At 41.6% G+C, this 20219-nt stretch overlaps 2 protein-coding genes across 2 annotated transcripts in view; both read left to right on the top strand.

The window, feature by feature from the left end:
- The window catches only part of dnaaf5 (dynein axonemal assembly factor 5), a 22905-nt gene extending 8144 nt beyond the window's left edge, over positions 1-14761 (top strand). Inside the window, exons 7-13 of the mRNA XM_032537093.1 lie at positions 479-622; positions 2074-2242; positions 5222-5369; positions 8248-8398; positions 10073-10229; positions 10507-10698; positions 14344-14761. Of these exons, the coding sequence (XP_032392984.1) occupies positions 479-622; positions 2074-2242; positions 5222-5369; positions 8248-8398; positions 10073-10229; positions 10507-10698; positions 14344-14495 (1113 nt within the window). The 3' untranslated portion in view covers positions 14496-14761. The remainder of the gene's footprint in view (positions 1-478; positions 623-2073; positions 2243-5221; positions 5370-8247; positions 8399-10072; positions 10230-10506; positions 10699-14343) is intronic.
- Positions 14762-15131: 370 nt separating this feature from the next.
- Positions 15132-19889, top strand: LOC116702730 (glycerophosphodiester phosphodiesterase 1-like). The gene is made up of 6 exons (XM_032537095.1): positions 15132-15589; positions 17061-17236; positions 17596-17701; positions 17953-18045; positions 18331-18542; positions 18857-19889. The coding sequence occupies exons 1-6, from the start codon at positions 15329-15331 to the stop codon at positions 19002-19004; spliced, it is 996 nt and encodes a 331-aa protein (XP_032392986.1). The 5' UTR covers positions 15132-15328; the 3' UTR covers positions 19005-19889.
- The last annotated feature ends 330 nt before the right edge of the window (positions 19890-20219 follow it).

Below are 20219 nucleotides of genomic sequence, written 5' to 3' on the forward strand. Positions count from 1 at the left end.
CACACACACACACACACTTACCTTACCTTCCATCTCCCCCTGTTCCTATCCAGCCATAATGACAGGCTGCAAAAAAACAGGAAAAGAGGCCGTGATCCCAGTGATGGCATAGAAATTAGCCTGAGCTGCAGTTCTTTGTCCAAACATGAGCTCACCACACCACTGGCTGACAAGTGACAGCAATCTCACACACATTCATGTCTGGCGATGGAAAGTTCTCACTCAGAGTGTTTGTATCTTGTCGTTCATTCAGTTATCTTTTGTGTAAAATAAGAGACTGAGAGTTTTTTTGTGATGGTGTGTTGTGGAAGAGAGAGGGGAGTGAGAGCAGTGCTGAAAAATTAGATTGAGAAGACTTGAGGTGCAGTGGGGTTCATTGATAGACGGAGCAAACATTCAAGGCAAATACTTCTCACAGCACTCACGTCTGCTAGAAACCAGACAAGACAATCTTATAATACTTATCCCTCTTTCCCAGGTTGTGTACTTGGAGCAGTTGTTGGCCTGCGTGGATGTGCTGCTGCGTCAGTGTGAGTCAGACCACAGCTCAGTCAGCCTGCAGCTGCTGCAGGTGCTGGTCACTGTCCAGAGCCTCTCCACTGAGCCACACCTCAGCGAAAAGGTGAAAAAAATGTTGGTAGATGCATCCTCTCTGTAGCTTTGTTTTTACTTTGTTCTACGTAGAGGAAGCATATCACCTTGTCTGTGTAGTTCTTTTATTCTACTTTGACGTGGCACCTTTTTTACCCCACTTTTAGTTTTCCATCCTTTTTTATTAGAAAGGTAAGCAGGTTTTATGAAGTAAGAGAGCTATTTCAGGAATGTCAGCATTTCTACAAGTTCAAAGTGGGCATGGCCAAATGTATAATTACCCACTTAGCCAGGGGAGCTGAAATTGCACCTTTGGAGTGGAACTTTAAATCCAGTCCTGGGTGAAAAGAGGCGGGTGAAAGGTGGAGAAAAAGACTGACAGACAGAAATAGAGGAAAAAACAGAGAGAAATGAGTTTTGTTTCTTAGCAGGTGTATGTCATCTGCCCAGTCCTATTTGTGGCTCCATAACGCCTCCTTGGGCCACAACAGCCATGTAATATACAAGTAACAAGCTTTCATGTTGTGGTCAGCCACAAATGCAAAGGGACAAACAGGAATAGTGACAAGTGAAGCCAACGGTATCTGAGGCCAGAACTTTGCCTTACTGCTCGTCAACGTTGGAGGCTAATGACAGGGAGAGAAGCGGGAAAGGACTGGCAGCGATGCTTACCAGACACCACTTTTTGTGTTTGTGTGTGTGGTGTGGTGGTTGTGTGTGTGGGTGTGTGTGTGTGTGTGTGTGTGTGTTGTGTGTGTGTGTGTGTTGTGTGTGTGTGTGTGTGTGTGTGTGTGTGTGTGTGTGTGTGTGTGTGTGTGTGTGTGTGTGTGTGTGTGTGTGTGGTGTGTGTGTGTGTGTGTGTGGTGTGTGTGTGTGTTTGTGTGTTAATGCATCGGTTTATGTTCAGACAGGGAGCAGTGTTAGAGAAGAGATAGAAAGAATGAATAAGATAAAGAGAGGGTGAGAATGGCTTTGGCATTCCTGGACCCAGGAAAAGCAAACTTGTTTTCCCAGAAAAGGGGCACGTCTTTCCCATCAGTGGACAGCTCAGGGTTGTCTAGCTCTCTTCTGAAAGGACAGATCTGTGATTCAGATATGTCCCTGTCCATCCCTGAGGGACTATGAAAGGAACTATGATGTGCCCTAAAGGTCAGTTCCCCTGCCCTAAAAGGTCGGCTAATTATTTATTTGTGTGTGTGTGTGTGTGTGTGTGTGTGTGTGCGTTTTGTGCGTTTTGTGACTGTGTATCTGATGGAGTTTTTGGTGGTGGTTTTGTGTAAAACCTTGTCATGTCTGCAGTGTTTTTCTTCCCATGGTTTTGTTTGTGAGAGTGACTCAAAAAATTCCTAAAATTACAAGAAAACTGCTGTAATTTCTGAACTTGAAACACAATGCCCTCTTTCTTTTTTCTCTAAAATCTTTATGATTTGACTGCAAAAATGTGTTGACATAATTTTGGTTTCTCCATTCCCTCTCCCACAGGCCTTGGAGAGTGTACAATTCTTGTGTAAGGTGCAGGGCCTGGATTCAGTGATGGCGCTCTATAGACAACATATGGGCCAGCTGCTGGACTGGCTGTCTGCCTCTGTCAACACCTGGTCCAGTTACTCCCCACAGAGGCTTCAACTGCATATCATAGTCATACAATCAGGTGAGAAGTGAAGCCTGAATATGCACAAGACATTGCCAAATTATACAGCAGGTGCTGAATTTTTCCACATATAGAGGCACAATAATGGTCAAAAATATACAGTAAGGTTTGAGAAATTGGCCTCACAACATACCTGTTAATGATGGGAAAATCACAACAACAGTCTGAACATGCTTTTTGGGTCCATTTTACCTTAGCACGAGAGTATATAATCTTGATCATGTTTTATTAAACATTACTTCATGATGTGGTTTGTGAAGCCATTCTTTCCTCAACTTGTTCAGACACATGTTACATCATATTTTAAATGTCAAGCTGTTTGTCCTGTTCACACATGATCCATCATCGAGGCAGCACATCAAAACCAGCAGCTGTCAAAACAGCAGTACAGACTCTCTCACGTACAAAGAATCCAGATAGTTTTTTGAAATTGTTTGTAATGTGTCCGGATGTATCATTTTGTAGTACCTGCACTCATAGAAGCAGCAAAAAGTGTACTCCTCATGCATATGAGGGCTGTTAAAATGTGTGTGATTTATTGCTTGAAGTCCCAATAGATGCGTACAGTTCCATTGTTGTTGTCCAAGTTGGATGCCCATCAATCAGCGTCTCAATGGAACGAGCAAGACACAGTGGAAGAATTGTTTTTTGTTACCCAATCAGAGAGGCTCATGGTCAGAAACATTCACACAGAAAAAAACAGGGCTGTCATTAGCAACAGTTGGCTTAGTGACTTTTGTAAATCCCTGTGTCTGTCTGTATCTCTCTCTCTCTCACTTTCTCACTCTCTCTCTCTCTCCTTCTCTCTCTCTCTCTGTGCATGCGTCCTTGCGCGCGCACATGTGCGTGCGTGCAGCAGCGGGTTAAAAAGCTATGACCCTGTTTTTGCTGCTGAGACTTCCCGTTACCTCCCTCTATACCATATAATCCTCCATCATCAACACCTCCATGTGCCACTCTTTCATCTCCATCTCTTTCTCCCTCTTTCCCCTGTCTTTGTAATAACTGGGCAACTGGCTACCCCTCTAATCCCCCCCCCCACACACACAGACTCTCACACACACTCACACGGCTAACTGACCAGTCCATTCTAAGTCCACTCAGTGATCCCCATTCAGGTCACTACATCAAACGGCACCACAGCCGCCTGCTCTTGACCTTCCCCTGGATCAAGGCTACTTTGAAGCTGTGCGTGTGCGTGTGTGTGTGTGTGTCCAAGGATTTCATTACGGGCAGCGAATAGAAAGCGTGTGGGTGCTTGGTTTGATGTGCACATGATTCAGGGAAATTGGCCATCTGCTAAACAATTGACGGTAGATAATTTGACAAGTGAGAATTGGTCATTTTGCTTGCTCATCAGCTCCTCACACACTCCATCTGTGTTTGTTGGAAACAGAAATAATTATTGCCCTTTCATATCCTCCTCACAGTCTTTTGTCCTTCACCTCATGTGAGAATGTTTGATCCATTGTGTGTAGACTGGAGGAATCTCCCTCTCTGTTTCTCCATGTCTGGGGTTTAGTGCCTTCCTCCAGGACAAGATGCATGCTGATTTCTGCTTTCAATGTTTCTCTTAGCAATAATGAGGTGTGTTTGTCTGTGTGTGTCTCTATTAGTGTAGGGAAATTTCCTATCACAGCCTCGTCATATCCGTAGTCAGTGTGTGGCGAACTGCAGACGTCTCCTCCAACACCTCTGGCTAAACAACACAACCTTTGATTCAAACATTCCGGTCAGATAAAATAGGTCTCTCTCTGTTTTCTTGTTCTCTTTATGATGTTGGCCACCACCCTTGGGCAGTCTCAGGATTTCCTCAGTCTCCTCTCATGTCTGGGCAATTTGGAGTCCATATAGGAGACTTATCACTCATTACACACACACACAGATTACTATATATAGCTCTGTTAACATGCAGTCAGACTGTTGGAGGGTGTGTGTGGGTATGAGTATAACTGGAAATACTTATAAGTTTCTCATTTTTTGTTTAATAGACACTCAAACGCTCTGTCACACAAAGACCTTTTTATGTCTAATTTCCTCTAAGCTCTGTGTCACTGTCTCACCAGTCTCTTAAGATCTCAATAAGCCCTCTGGTCAGTGTGGGCCTTTTTTTGTTTAGGATTTAACAGTTTTTCTGGACAAAGAAGAATTGAGAAAATGCATAAATGAAAGTGTCTTTCCTCTGAAAAGCGAACACTTGACTCTGTAAGGATAGGTTTAGTATTTAGTGGTTAGGTTGAAAATGAGTTGACCCAGTAAGGTGGCATAGTTAGGAAGACTTGAAACAAAGAGTTTAGGACTGCTGAGGTGACACTGAAGATAGCTTTGAACACATTAAGTTTGTATTATTATATTGCAGTTGTAGGGGCATCTGGTGGCCTTGTGGTGAAAACCCATGCCTATTACTGAACTGTTCCTGGTTCAGTTTATGCTGGGGACCTTTGTTGCACGTCATTCCCCCTTTTCTGCCTATATTTGTGATCTATAGCTACTGTATGTTCTGTAAACTGTCCAATAACTATACAAATTGCCAAAAAAACTGCTTATTAGTAGTAGGCCTGTATGATTCGGGGAAAAATATTAATCACAATTTTTTTGCTTAGAATTGATATCATGATTCTCTGCCACGATTTTTTTGACCATGATGACAAAATAAAACAAATTGGCAGTACAAAACATAGATTTGTTTTGGCACCTATTGCACATCACCACAAGCCTGTAATCAGAGAAGCTTCAATGAAGAGAAGGGAGATCATTGCAGCGCTTGGAGCACTTTAAAACCTATTTTATACAGTCTATGTTTAAAACTCACAGAAGAAAGTAGTAGTGTTTTTGAAGCAGTCGGCTCGTAAAAGCCAACTTAAAAAAAAAAAATTGAAGTTATTTAAAAATGATATCACAATGTGAATCGAGATCGCGAATTTATAACGATTAATCATGCAGGCCTACTTAGTAGTAATGCAGAACTGTGTGTTATAGGTCCAGTGATTGGGGAGTTTGTGAACCAGTTGATGCCTCTGCTGTGCAGCTGCCTTCAATCGGACAGAGACCTAGAGATGAGGATGAGCATCTTCACAATGCTTGCTAAGTTGCTACTGGATGCATCCAACACACTGGATTCCAAAGGGTGAAACGGGCACACACTATGCATACATTAATATATTGATACAGAGCAAGTTATCTTATGAAACACAGACACACACACACACACACACACACACACACACACACACACACAGGTATATTGCAGGTACCCATTTCTCTATTTCATCACTGCATGATGTTACATTGAGCTTCAGCTGTTTGGCATTGTCTAGCCAATTGTCTAGTTTTCCCAGTCATCGTCATTAGCACAGCTCTTATTTTTAGATTTAACCTCACATTAACCTGCAAATTAGTGCCCCACCCACAAGGGACCATAATTAGAAACACACACATACAAACACAATTGGGTTATTTTCATGAGGTCATTGTTATCTTAGCAGATTCTTCAGGACTTGCGGTTGATTCAGGCAGGGTCCCATGATAGATGATAGTGGTATCTTTCAGGCATAACACAGTTCATCATACTTAAGAAATTATAAAGCACATTACAAACAAACTCATCAAATGGACAGTAAGGAGTCCCTTTTGATTTAACAGTCTCTTTGGGAGTATCAATTAGACAATCTCAAATTAGTTATTCACTTACCAGCATTGGAGTGATTCAGACATCATTTGCCTTCTCCAGGCAAATGATGTCTGAATTAATCCTCTGTGATTTAATAACACATTTGAATGGTTATTGACTAATGAATTAGGAAGGATAGGAGGAATGTCTTTACACACAGAGAGGAGCTCCTGTTTGTGGGTCTGTCCTCCCCCTCACCATCCAGGGTCCGCTCCGAGCCCTCAGTTGTGTAGCCTTCAGGCCGGGCTCAGAGCTCTAATCTGAGGGAATGCATTAAGCTTGAGGCCCTCTCTGTGTCCCAGCGATCATAGCAGCTGTTGCTGTCCATCAGAAAGACAAACCTCGTCCATGTGGTTGCCATGGAGACATCTGTGCAGCGTGTAACCAACCCTAACCCTGCAGTCAAAAGGTCCATAAGGGTTGGTAGGTGTTTCCATTGGTTAATATGAGGGATCCATTTTGGCATGAGCCTGGCAGCAGTATAAAGAATATAAGACAAAATAATACCCTTGTCAGTGAAAAATGTTGCATAAACAACAGGAGGTGTTCTTTAACCAAAACATTCTGCCACCTTTGCCAAAAAAATGGAAATTGGAACTTTGCTTTCAGCCTTCATCAGATTATTTTATCCATAAATGTGCGTATTAAACAAAAGGAGCCTCTGTCTCTTCCCCACTCCCAGTGCGACCACCTGTGCTGCTAACTGCTTCTCTCATTCCTCAGCTGTATCTCTGGTAATCACAGGACCATCAGGAGACAGAAATCATGTTACACCTTCAAAAGGTTTCAAACAATTGCTTAACTTACAGTATATGGGGCTGTGCAGTCTGCCATTATATTTCCATTCATACTCCTCTTATCCCTACATTCATGATTTATGCCCCACCCACACACACCCACACACACACACACACACACACACATACACACACACACACACACACACACTATATGTCATCAAGAGGACGATGATAGGGTTAGAGAAACCTCATCTTTTTGTTCTACAACCAAAATTACATAATGACAGATCTGCTATAGAACAAGCAGAAAGGGAAAATAAGTGTATGCCCATGTAAGTCTCACACACACACACACACACACACACACACACACACACACACACACATATATAATGTCTTATTTCATGTGGATTTGTGTGCTGTGATTAAAAAGCTGGATGTGAAATTTAAGTAGAAGGTGATGTGTGAGAAATGAAAGTTCATCCTTTTTACCCTGCATGTGGCAGGCAAAAATCATGCACCACTTCCAAGGGAGATAAGAGTGTGTGCTTTCACGCATGTGTGTACTGCAAAAGCCATTTGTCTTTAGTCTTAATTTCAGTTTTCAAGACATAAAACAAAGAAAAAAATACTGCTAGTGGAGTGAGAAAGAAGCAGATCCGGTCGTGCATGTCAGAAATTACGCTGAAACAAGACTATCGACTTATCTAGCTCTGGGGAATACGGTGAAAAAGCTAAAGTCCCAATAAGTCAGTGTATTCCTTTAATGTATTGGCAGATTCTTTTATAAGTTTTAAGAAAGTAAGATTTGAAGAAATGAGAAAGGGATGGACAAAATAGTTTATTACATTATCACAATAATAATATAGATATTTTCATAGACAGCATAAATTCGTAAAAGTTTAGCATTTAGTTTAAATTTCAGCTGTAAATGTTCTGCTGTGCGTGACCAACACACACACAGACAGCTCGAGTGTGGAAATGTGTTACTGTGTCTGCACAGACATACAAGTCAAAGTCCAACTCTACTTTTCCTTTGGATATCATCCCAGCTATGCGGAAAGTGTCTTTCCATCTCATGGCTGTCATTCATGATGAGTTTTCAACACCTGTCAAGATGAATAGACTGAGCTAACAGCAATAGTACATCGTCCTGGCTATATTAGTGGCGCACAGTCTCCCCCTACTGGCGCTGAAACAATGAAGCACATTTTATCAAAAGTTTGTTGTGACATCAGCTAAACAGCCAGAGGCTAGAGGCATCTACCAGAGCTTGTGGAGTTGGTTTGGAGCAAAAGTACAGTGTAGACTCTGGTAGTATGTGAGAAACTGTCAGAAGGCCTAAGCCAGAGTGGAGAAGAGAGGAAGAAGGAAAAGGACACCCTGATGTTGTGTGGGGAAATTACTGCAATATAGCCATTGTGTTGCAGTTGCATTCCCAACAGCCATCAATATTCACTTGTTCACATAATGGGCACTTTTGCTTGCTAGTTGTTAAAAACCTATAAAGGTCTATGGCCTTCTTCATGAAGCAATATAAATCTTTCTCTGGTCCTATTTTGTCACCATGTTTATTTTTCTGTGCCTCTTTCCAGGCATTTCCGTGATGAGTCGGAGAAGTTCTTGTGTGACATCTTGCTTCCTAACCTGGTGTGGCGTGCAGGCCGTACTGCTGCTGCCGTCCGCACCTCAGCCCTCAGCTGTCTGCTGGCCCTGCTGCATGGAGGGTCTATTACACCTGGACAGGTACATCCACACATACATGCTGTAAAGGCACATGACAAACTGGGGTTACATCTATTTCCACCAGTGCAAAGTGACCCATAAGCATTGGAAGCAAACACCGGATATAAAAGGTAATCGCCAGTAGTACGTACTCCTGATCTCCAATTTGCAGAAACACTTTTTATTGACTCTTAAATAAATGAAAAGATGTGGAAGTGCATTTTTTTCATCTACCTGGAGTTGACATTTACTTCAACCTCTCTGTTTTGTCCATTTCAAATCAAATAGACGGTCCCACTTGGCCATTTAGGAAAATATAAAATCCGCCATCTTTCTCCCCTTGGCTGGGGAAGAGTTGGCCACAGAAGGTAGCAGGTGTACATGGGGGCAAACGAGTTCACATACCTTTGTCCCTTAGGAACAATGCTTCCACTGTTTTGGGCCCTTATTGTACGTAGGAACTATCACCGGGACATGCCCTTGCACCTGCCTGTGAGCATGTGCCCAGTTGCAGTATGTGTGCTCACAAACACACGCACATCCGGCTGTATTTGCACTTGTGTGTGCCGAGTGACCACTTGAAACTGGCACACACACCTCTTCTATTCACGCAGCTTTAACTACAAGGCAAAGCAAACAGCTGGGGACAATCTGTGTAGGTGTGTGATTAAACTTTTACTATGTAATGGCACCCAAACATTCTCACAAGAATAGAAAATCTCGAAGTGGTGTCTAAACAAGTACATGTTACTCTGAGTTTGGGTTCAAAATTAGGTTACAATAGAGATGAAATAAACAACATATCCTAATAAGTATAACAACAGAAGGTTATGTGTGTATTTCCACAGCAAATCAAACAGCCTTTCATTTAAAGGACATTGTTTCCTCACTGTTCCCTGTGAAAACAATTAGCAGCTCTAGTTACACTTGGCACCCTCAGATTACCACTGGTGTAATGTCGGATTACTTCCCTGCCAAATTTTCCCCCTCTTTGTCTCATTCCCTCCCTCTCCCCTCACTCCCTTTTTTTTACTGTTTCGCCTGCATGGTTTCAATAGCAAACAGACGGAGTGACAGAGGTTTTCGCCATTACCTCTTGGCACGTGTATGTCTGCTCACTCAGCTTCACCTTGTTTGTCCATTTCCTCTGTTTCTCATCTGCTGGTGTGATGAAAACAACGTCTTCACTGTACTTCTAAAGTTGGGCTCCAGGCCCATGTGTCTGTACAAACAGATCCAGATCTGATGTTAATCTGTCATGCTTCAGGTGATATTTCACTTGGGTACAAAAAAAACACAACTAATCAAAGAAAATTGTAGAAACTGTTCTTTTTGTGACCTTCACTAAACAGCCTTGTCTTACCTAGTTGTCATTGGTGCTAACTAAGGGGTGTAAATGAACTGGAAGTGCACATTTTAGACAGGGTTTTGGAAATTAAAGTAAGTGGTCCTGACTATGCAGCCTCAAAGCAGTCACTTCAGTAAGTTGTAGGTTCATGACCTCTAATAGAGGATTCTTGACTTAACAAAAAAAGGTTTGTTTGAGTTGTAATCTTATTTTTAAATTAATTACATTTTTAACTTAAGTGCCTTCTTTAGTCTGTTTGAGTTGTATTATACATATAGGCAGACTTGGATCTTGTCATATCATATTTACTGGATTTGTATGCTGGTCTGTGCATTTCCTGAGTGCAGCTGCTGTGTCTGGAGGAGAAACTGAGTTCCCAGGTGTTGTCAGCCCTGGAAGAGGACTCTCAGATGGCCAGACTGCTGGCTTGTCGTTCTCTATCTGCCATACTCCGACTCATAGGAACTAGTTTGCACCCCGAGGCCCTTAACAAGGTCTACCCCGGTAGGTGAAGAACACACACACACAAAAATGAATGTACCTAATTTTGTCATGCTGAAATGTACATGTACATATTGCAATTAATTCTGTATATTTACTTGTTACAGTAAAGGAAACATTTGGGGGAAATGTGGCAATAGAAAATGCATCCTGAAATTGGAAAAACAATGATTAGAATAAATATAAAAGCTCAAAGCAGCTAACCCACTCAACATCTAAAATTGTTGAGAACGTTTTGTCTGTAGTCTATTTATTGTGTGTGGGTGTCTTTTTTCCACAGTGCTGCTGAAGCGTTTGGACGACAGCAGTGAGGAGGTGCGCAGCGTCGCCCTGCAGGCCCTCGGGCTGTGGCTGTCCAGTCTGACCAAAGACTATAACCCTGAGCTCTTTGCTCCTCACCTGCAGCTCCTCTTCCAGCAGCTCCTCCTGCACCTGGATGACCCCGACAGCTCGGTGCAGGACCAAGTTCTCGGTGAGACTGGGTGGGGGGGGGTTTGAACCTGCAACCTCAAAGATGAGGATGGAGTGTTGATGTGTATTTGAGGGGGTGAGGTCTTAAGAAGAGCATATGCACATGACCTTGTAATGCTGGGTGCAAAAATTGATTAGTAGTCTGGATCTTCGAAAAGTGAACACACAAATTTTGCTGTTTAAAGATTTACTCTGTGTGGAATGTGCAATAGCTTTTCCCTCAACTCTTTCCGACTCCTGACTATTAATCATAACCATAACTCTTGATGGGGGAAAAAAGCTAACTTTTTTTGTAGCTGGCCTTTAGTGTGTTGTTGACAGTCCTTGATAGCAGTGCTGATGAGAATAAGAAGTGATTAAATTATGTGATACAAAATATGAAACATTGGCATGTGCATGTCCTGTACTTTATATCATTACTTAACATTACTGACGCTTTTATCCAAAGCGACTTCCAATTGCTATATATCAGAGGTTGCACTCCTCTGGAGCAACTAGGAGTTAAGTGTCTCACTCAGGGACACATTGGTTGATGTATCCCAGTGGGAATCGAACCCGGGTCTCCAAAACCATCACCACCCCCCATATCACTTGAAATGATTACGCAAAATATGGACCTTATGACCGTGATTATCTTAAAAACCCATTCAGCTGATGCAGATAGTAAAGATGATGATGGTGAATGTGGGGTGACGTTGAAAGCAGAGTTTAGCCGTGATGATCTGCAGACCAGCCTGCTGTGTCTGAGACACTCACAGAAGGATGAGAGGAATCAGGGGTATCCTCTATCAAACACCAGACTATTGCCTGACCCACTGCCAGCAGATTCCCCCTGTCCTTTATTTCAAAAACTCTCTGTTATCCTTCTTTTCCACACAATTTATCACTAAGAGCAGTTCCAACAATTCCTACTGTCAAAGCAAGGCCTAAGGGGCTGGGCTGTAGGTGGCCCACAAGAGGGAAACACAAGATCCACATATGGATAAGCACCCACCTGAGAGAGACACTTCACAGGTTAATATTTGAACCCTGATATCTGTAACTCCCCTGCCAGTACACCTAGGGTAGACTGGGCTGTTTGTGTGGCAAATCTCCATCCAGGATCTTCCTCCAACACAGAACCGCTAATGACAACCACATGGGAACCCCCCGTTCCCTTGCCATCTTTCCACATCTGTCCTCCTCACTTTCCCACTTAATCCCATCCTCTTTTATCTGCCCGTCTACCTTTCTCCTCTCATAGCCAGTGTTTTCTGTGACAGCCTCGTAGCTTCACGGCTGTGTTTTATTGATGTATCAGTGGAATGTCTGAGTGGCTTTTTCTGGAGTGTGCAACCGAGGCTCAGCTCCTCTGGACTTTAACGCTCTCCCACTCTCATGGATGTTAGCTGTCATTACTTTTGAAAAGACGCGGGTGAGCCGTGGTGCCTCAGCCAGCACAGAGAGGCCTCTCTACAGGATCTCTCATCTTCATATGGCTTCACACACTCACCACATGCAGCATTAGCTTCCACACCATGAATTCTAGCTCTAGACAGCTTTTAAAAGCCTTCGAATGAAAAAAGCATTCTTTTTGTTGCAATTGGTCAATCAAAATGTACGTAACCTTGACCTCAGAAGGCAGTTTAAGAGATGTTAATCAACTTCATGAACTGGCCTTAGCCCACATACTGTATTCTGTATTTTTGTAGTAGATTTGGGGTTTTGTGCATGTGTATTTTCAGGATGTGCTTTGAAAAACAATGTTGTAACTCTGTATTTTCCAGTTTAAACATGAATCAAAACATCCCAAAACACATCAAGGACCGATACTGTTGCACTGCGTGACATGCTCTTTCATTACAATGAACTTGGGCTCTGTAGTTTATTTGATTTGATCCCACATACACCGTCCTGCTGCTGTAACTACTCACTAGAGCACCAAACTCATAGCTGAAAAAAATCCTCAACAAATGCACTTTACTTTTGTTTGAGTAACAAGACATGTGTGTATATATGTGTGTGTGTGTGTGTGTGTGTGTGTTTGGATTTGGGTCTGAGAGTTACAAACAGGCAAGGTAAGTGAAAAGTGTTCTGATCGTTTTGTGGGATTTGTTGACAATAATAGAAATAAAGAGTTATTTAAAAGTTATTTCATAGTTATTTCTCAAGTTCAGCTGTTCTTAAGTCTGAAAATGTTGGATCACTAATCACAGAAATGTTATAAATTTAAGCTGTTTATCAGCCTTAAAGAGTTTGTCAACATATCTGTCCAGATACAGTGTAAAGATAGAAATATAGTCATTGTGCAGACCAGTGCTTTAAACTGTGATCTCCATGAGTACAGTAGATTTGTAGACAGCCCAGAGTCTCTTTGTGAAATGAGATGACCTCACATGTTGCTGAGTGATCATCTGTATCTGACAGCACCCGTAACCGCTTGCACCGCAAATGTGGAAGCATTCCTCACTCTCATGCATGGCTCTGTTTGAAGCTTTCTTCTTTTCTTCCTCGTCCTCTTTCTTTATCTTTGTTCCTTTTAATAGTTGATCCCATTCTTATGCTTCTTGGATTTCAAACGCATATCTCTGAGGTGGCTTGATGTGTGCAGCATGTCCTGACAGCATGACGGACAGCACCTCCACCCCCTCATCCCTCCTTCTCTCACTCTGTCTCAGTCCTCCACTCTGACAACCCCACCGTAGTGGCAGCGCGGCTGCTACCTGCTCAATCACACAGACTGTTGGCACCAGAAGAACTCACTTCTTACAAGTCCTCATTGTTCTCCTTTAATTCAAAGTCCCACCACCCCAGCTCCATCCCATCGGAGTACAGTATACACAAAAGCTAAAAATCCCCTCCATCATCTTGGAGATTAAAGGCAGGTATCAGATGTTGAGTTTACTTGAGTAAACTGATCCAGAGTGACGGCGTGTCACTACTGGAACAGCACTTGTATCGTGGTTTTTGAAGCAGTTACCCATTGAATGCAATTCAAGAAATTCAATATACCTCAGCAGAAGGTGTGGGAATAGTGGGTGGAAAATATTTGAACAGAAAATTAACGCCTCCCAGTGGAAGGATAGGCTAACTGCACAGGGTTTGTGAGTTGCAGAGTTTATGTAGTGTAGTTCATCACTGCCATCTGCTGGCTTTCTGACTTCTTTTGGACTTTGTCGATCTGCCTGTACCAGGTTAGAAACTAAAAACTGAAATTGAGATTTATAGTGAACTTGGGTTTGATGTGCTTGAATTTGTATTTTAGAGAAACTCTTCTTTGATTGATTGTTGAAACCAGCATGGATAATAGAAAGGCATCAGAGCAGGCATAATTAGACCATCAACCCCTTTTGATACACTGAAAATCACAATCTTTGATGCATTGATTTAAGTAGGTCTTAACTCTCCCCTAAAATATTAAGATTAAAGTAATAGTTTGACTTGGCAAAAAGGCTTATTGGCTTTCTTTTGGAGAAGATGAGAAGATCAATACCATTTTGTGTGCTTTTAATGTCAAAACTAATTTGCTTTTGCAGGGATTATATTTATTATTAGTACAGATTGTTGATTATTTCTGTTTTTATTTGAGTGAAAAAGGACAAAACGCAATATGAGTGCTGACCACTGTTGGGTTTGTATCTTTGGTTTTGTATGTTTGTGTGTCCAGAGATCCTGAAGAAAGGCAGCTCGGTCCACCCGGCACTTCTTCAGAGGGAGACGGAGGCAGTGAGAAACAAACAGCGGAGTCCTCTCTACTGCGACCAGCTACTCCAGCACATCAGTTTAATTCCTACAGAGACCACAACATCATCTGAGTGACATGATCGTATAATAATATGATGGAGCATTTTTCAAAAGGACTTGTTCTCCTTAAAATGAAACTCAGTCATTAAGTAGCTACTTGCCTTAAATGCAGTGTTTTGACTGTCATGTGCATACGTAGATGACTGATTTCTTTAAAGTTTTAGGTGAAGTTTTGAAAATGCCTTTTAATGCAGAATGTCTCCACCATTTGTTACATCAGTTCCTGGATTCCTGTTATTGTTATCCTTTGGTTCCTTTTGTTTAATGAGAATGTTTACGATGCACTGTGGTTGTGTTTAAACGTTTTAGAGATACACTCATACAAATTCTTTGTGCATTTCTGCCTGCGCCCAATCTCCCAGCACCCCTCCGCCTCCAGATGGTGCTGAGTCTGAGATAAGCCATCATGGGATGGTTGTCTTCAAAATAAAAGTATTGGAGGTTTTCTTCGTTTTTTTGTTTAAAAAAACACACTTAAATATTGAGATGTGTTAAAATAAATATGAATCTTTTAAACATGGAATGAAGCCACCATTTTACATATTTCTCATATGGTCACGTTTCTTTTATACACTGTATGCTATTTAAACAAAATTGACTTATTGTAATTTTTATTTTGAATGTTCTGGCCGGATGCATTCTAAATGTGTTTATTTATTTATGTATTTATTTCAAACTTCATATTGACGATAGCAGCGAAACTGCCTCTCCTCCTTCATCCCATCCATCCTCTTTAAAGAGCTCTCTGACCCTCCACCATGTAGTCACCTGAGTGCTGACAGCAGAGCTTTCTTCATGGCATCTTTCTAAACTACGACGAGAGAGACATATCCAGGCCACCGTTCATCATGCTGCAGATTGGAGATGAGGTGGTGTATTTCTCGGCGGTGTTTCTGCTGGTGGTGTTGGGGACGCGGAGCGCCACTGGTGCCTCCCTTCTCACCGCATTCCTCTACGTTTTCATGGTGATGTTCCGGTTTCCCGCGGTGCCAGGGGACCAGGCCGGCCGCGTCCTCCGGCCCAGGTCTCCATCAGGCGGCGTCCTGGTGGTTGCGCACCGCGGAGGCAGCCACGATGCTCCGGAGAATACCTTGGCAGCGATCAGAGAGGTGACATTCAGGCATTGTTCACATGAAAATATGTGCATGTGTACTTATAGCTAAAGTAGGCCGATACTACAGATATTTAACACCTACATGAAACCTATGCTATTTAGTTTCTGAATCAATCCCCAGCACTGCAGCTGCGAAGGAGCCTCTAAGGAATGTAAAGGTATTGTCATGAGGGATTTTTGTGTCGTAAGAATCATGTTGATAGCTTTAGCTGCTTAGGCTTTGCATGTCGTGACTTCCCTTTTTGCAGTGTAAGCAGAGTATCATATTCTGAATGGACAGGGATAAGTGGTTCAATTTGTATCAGATCAGTGGCCCATCATGCTCTTTGAATTCTAATGTAATGTAATGTTTATGAATTGATGTCCACTTCATGACTTGTAAATAATTTCTGACTTCACTTTTTCTGGGGTTTTTACATACTGAAGGTGCTGAGTCAGCTGTCCTTGTCTCATAACTCTCCCACATGCATACATGCAGTTAGCATCTTCTGCTCTACTTAAACTCATACCTTTAATCTGTCTAGTTCCTTCACCTCTGGACGAGTTTCTTTTATTCTAACAAGCCATTGTTCAGCCTCTTCTTGATCCATTAACCTATGTAACTTGCCCCTTGTAGGCAGCTATTGAATGTGGTGGAAAAGCTTACATTATAAAATATGCTCAAGCGTTTGTAAGTGGTCCAGTGGTGAAACAGCTGTTTTCAGATTCGGTAATGATGAAGGAGATCTCCAGTTTGCTGGAGGTTGTATTTTTCACTGTAAGTGATTTGAAATTGAGATGGCAGGAGTCCTCCTCTAGGTGTCACTTTTGACTAATGATTATTTTCAGTAACATGGTTATTCAGTTTTTTGTTATCAAGCTAAGAAGCCCAGCTACATTCAATATTTGTTTAATTGTTTGGGAGTATTTAGTAATGCTTTTATTCAAGTTGTCATTTTTAAGTGTGATTGGTAAACCATTGACTACCAGTCAAACACAGAAATGAGAACGGAAACCTTCTTCTGAACATTTTCCATAAAAGGGGAGGGCTACAGAGAGGCTCAAACATACGTTACTGAGGTGTTGTGTCTCATGAGACTGAGGTCAAAGTATAGTTTGTTGTCTTTGCCTAAAACTGGAGCAGCCACCCTTTTAACTTGAAATCGGTTAACTGTGTCCTAGAGACAACTTAAAATCAACATGATCCATTTGAATGCACTGATAGTCTCTACTCTCATCATCTTTCATGTCAAACATTTAGTTCACATCCGTACTTTCCATGTGTCTATAGCACTGGAGAATATGGAGGATATATCCTTACTGTTAAATGATAGTACTGACTCACTGTGTCACACTTTCTTACTTATGTAGGCTCATTGTCTCATGGTGTTCAAAAACCCAAGCCCAAAACAGCGTTCTACCTGTCAGTAGATTTTGCAGAAGAAGCTGTATTTTCATTTTCTCTTCCCCCTGTGATCCTTCTTTAGGCCAGTAGGAACGGGGCAACCGGAGTGGAGCTGGACCTGAGTTTTACAGCTGATGGAGTGCCCGTACTGATGCATGATGAGACTGTGGACCGCACTACCAACGGCTCTGGACCTGTTAGCAAACTGCAGTTGGTCCAACTTAAGAGGCTAGATGCTGCTGCTTGTCACAGGCTGAAGTATGCAGCATATTAAAGAGTCATTTCCTCTCGTCTAAGCATGTGAATTAATGCTTAGATTTCTAAACATCTTAGCTTGTCATTTAATGTTTAAGTAAAGAAACAAAGGATGGTGTGTCCATGAAATAAGATGTAGTTGATTGGAAGTCTGTGAAGATCCTCATATTAAAAGGTTTGAGATGCAGAATTACAGTTTTCATATGAGTGATCCCTTGCCCCTCTGTCACCATTTGCGGTATCTCTTCTCACAAATTTTAAAGACTTAAAATAAAGGTGCAGAATTGGAATGTGAAAGTGTGATACAGCAGGAATGTTACCTCAGTTTTGCCTTAAAAACCTGTGATTTATTTTGTCTCCAGGGACAGGTTCAGTGGTGAGAAGGTCCCAACTCTGCAGGAGGCGGTGGAGGAATGCATCAGACACCAGCTGACCATCTTCTTTAATGTCAAAGATCAACCTGACAAGGTACTGAATAGAAAAGACTCCAGATAAAAATATGCGTACATGCATATTTTGACCAATGATGTTATCTGGCTGCAGCTAATAGACATGCTCAATGCAGAGAAGTTGCAACTCTGTTTGTTTAATTCAATCATGAGATACTTATTTATGTAATCTCTTTAAATAAACCAGTTTATTATCAGATAGTTAAATACTGTTCTGTAAGTAATTTCTCCTGCTTCTGTGGAACATTAATAAATTATCCTCTTTTCCAGGCGACAGCAGTGCTTCATGAGATGTATGAGAAGTTCCCTGTCCTTTACAATTCCAGCATTGTTTCTTCTTTTGAACCCAAAGTCATCTACAAGGTAACAAGGAACATGACTGATTAACTTAAATGATAATCATGGTTTATAGGAAGCTATTTGGGGCGCCCTGGTAGCTCACCATGTATCAAGGCTGAATCCTTACCACAGCGGCCATCGGTTTAACCCTAACATGGGCCCTTAGCTGCATTTTATCCTCTCGATCTCTCTCAGCTAAAACCAAAATATGATGTGCATTTCTGATTTGTTGGTGCTTTAAACTGAACCATCACGCATACCATCATAAAAGTAAACTATAATTAGACTGCAACCTCTTGCGGCCCACAGATGCGTCAGACTGACCCCAACGTGGTAACAGCTCTTATCCACCGGCCCTGGAGACTGAGCCGCTTTGGCGACGGCACTTCTCGGTCCCTGTCAACATCGGGTCAACTGTGGATGGGGGTTCTGGACGTCTTGTTGGACTGGGCCCATCACCACATACTGTGGAAACTCTGTGGGGTCTCTGCCATCTTCATGCAGAAAGACTTCATCTCACTGTAGGTGAAATTTAATGTGTTTTACTGTTACGATACACGGGTGCAAAGTTGTGTGCGAGTCACAGGGTTTAAAAATGCCCCACAAGTTGTTAAGACAAATCTTAATATTGATCTTGTATGCATATAATCTAAAAAAATAAAAATAAAAATAAAGTATGATTTAATGAAATGCTATCAAACCCTTTACCAAGTCATAAGTAGACACTGCTTTACTAAAGGGGTTCACTATTGCAACCAAAGAAAGTACTTATCTGGCTGTGGGTTGTGTTCCTTATTTACTGAGCTGTATTTTGTTATTTTCCCTTCGTACATAGGGACTATGTTCAGTACTGGGCAGAGCGAGGTGTGGAGGTGGTGGGCTGGACTGTTAACACTGCTGTGGAGAAACACTACTACCAAAACCTGCTGAAGATTGGTTACATCACCGACAGTCTGCTGGAAGACTGTGATCTTAATTACTAAACGATCACACCCACACGCACAGGGAGGATTCAAATCTCAAGTGTTTAGACTTGTTAAATAGAACATTTTATTGTACAACTATATTCCTCTGTTAGACTTAAGACTACAAAACTTCTATAATGACTACATTTCCCTGAGTCTTGTCCTTTCAAAGACCACACAAATATGGAAATATGGAAATTAATTCATTATAAAGTGGAAGGAAGCTAGAAATTTGGTGCTAACTAGCTCGATAGTGGCAATCGAACAATCCAAGCTTTATATGATTTACTGTAAAGGTAAGAATACATCATTACCTGCAGCTAGCATACAGGTAATTTCCCTTTTAAATCTACACACCCATTAAACTATGAAGACTCAGATGTATTCTTCCTAGTCTTTATCCTACTACCAGCAGCAATAAGTCAAAGTTTTATGGACCAGGGATTGGGATTAGGCTACTTTAAAGATCTTTTCTACCTTTTGTGCTGATCTTTCAGAGGCTTTAAAGAGACATAGAGTATAGTTGTAACATTAGACATGTTTGCATCATATCAATGCCTGCTGTCATGTTATGTATTTACTAATAGCCTAGAAGATCTGTTGTTAATATTGTGACATGGTGATACTTGATTGTTCGGAAATTTGCCTTCTGTCATTAAGTGCCACAGATGCACAAATACACCAGAAACTTTGAATTAAAATGATATCTGATTGTGACCTTCAAAGGAGGGAGAATAATGCACCACTGAATCCTGACACACATGTGGTGGGTATGAGTGTAGGTGTCAGAGACGAGGCAACATAAAGTCCAAAATATTTGTACGATGTAACATTCTCATTGTGAACTATTAGAGAACAAACTCTTTTGTGACCATGGATGTTGCCAGAGTTGTAAAAAAAAAAGGTTGAGTCCACATTTTATTTCATACACCTGAGAAATGTTTGACTAGATACAATAAAACCTGTAATCTATTATTCATTTAACTTGATATCCTCACATAATGGTCTAATGCTGCTTTTATATGAATTCTTCACACTGCTTGGAATGTAACTGAGAGGCTGAAATACTGATTCACTTCCTTTTAATTTAATTCAACTTGTTTTGCCTGAAAACATTCTTTACAGCCAATATATTTAAATGTGCTTATGAGAATATGCCTTATTTAAAGTTATTTAAGGAGTTATTGTAGGCCAAAGGCCAAGAACCTCGTCCTGGTGACTTGTTACCAACAA

This window comes from Etheostoma spectabile, chromosome 15 (genome assembly GCF_008692095.1).
Source record: "Etheostoma spectabile isolate EspeVRDwgs_2016 chromosome 15, UIUC_Espe_1.0, whole genome shotgun sequence".
Classification (NCBI taxonomy): domain Eukaryota; kingdom Metazoa; phylum Chordata; class Actinopteri; order Perciformes; family Percidae; genus Etheostoma; species Etheostoma spectabile.

What these genes read in the sequence shown, in the direction of transcription:
- LOC116702730 (XM_032537095.1), top strand. Translation starts at nt 15,329, where the DNA reads ATGCTGCAGATTGGAGATGAGGTGGTGTATTTCTCGGCGGTGTTTCTG. An exon ending in AACCCAAAGTCATCTACAAG is followed by an intron (nt 18,046 to 18,330) that starts GTAACAAGGAAC and finishes TGCGGCCCACAG; the next exon opens with ATGCGTCAGACTGACCCCAA. An exon ending in CAGAAAGACTTCATCTCACT is followed by an intron (nt 18,543 to 18,856) that starts GTAGGTGAAATT and finishes CTTCGTACATAG; the next exon opens with GGACTATGTTCAGTACTGGG.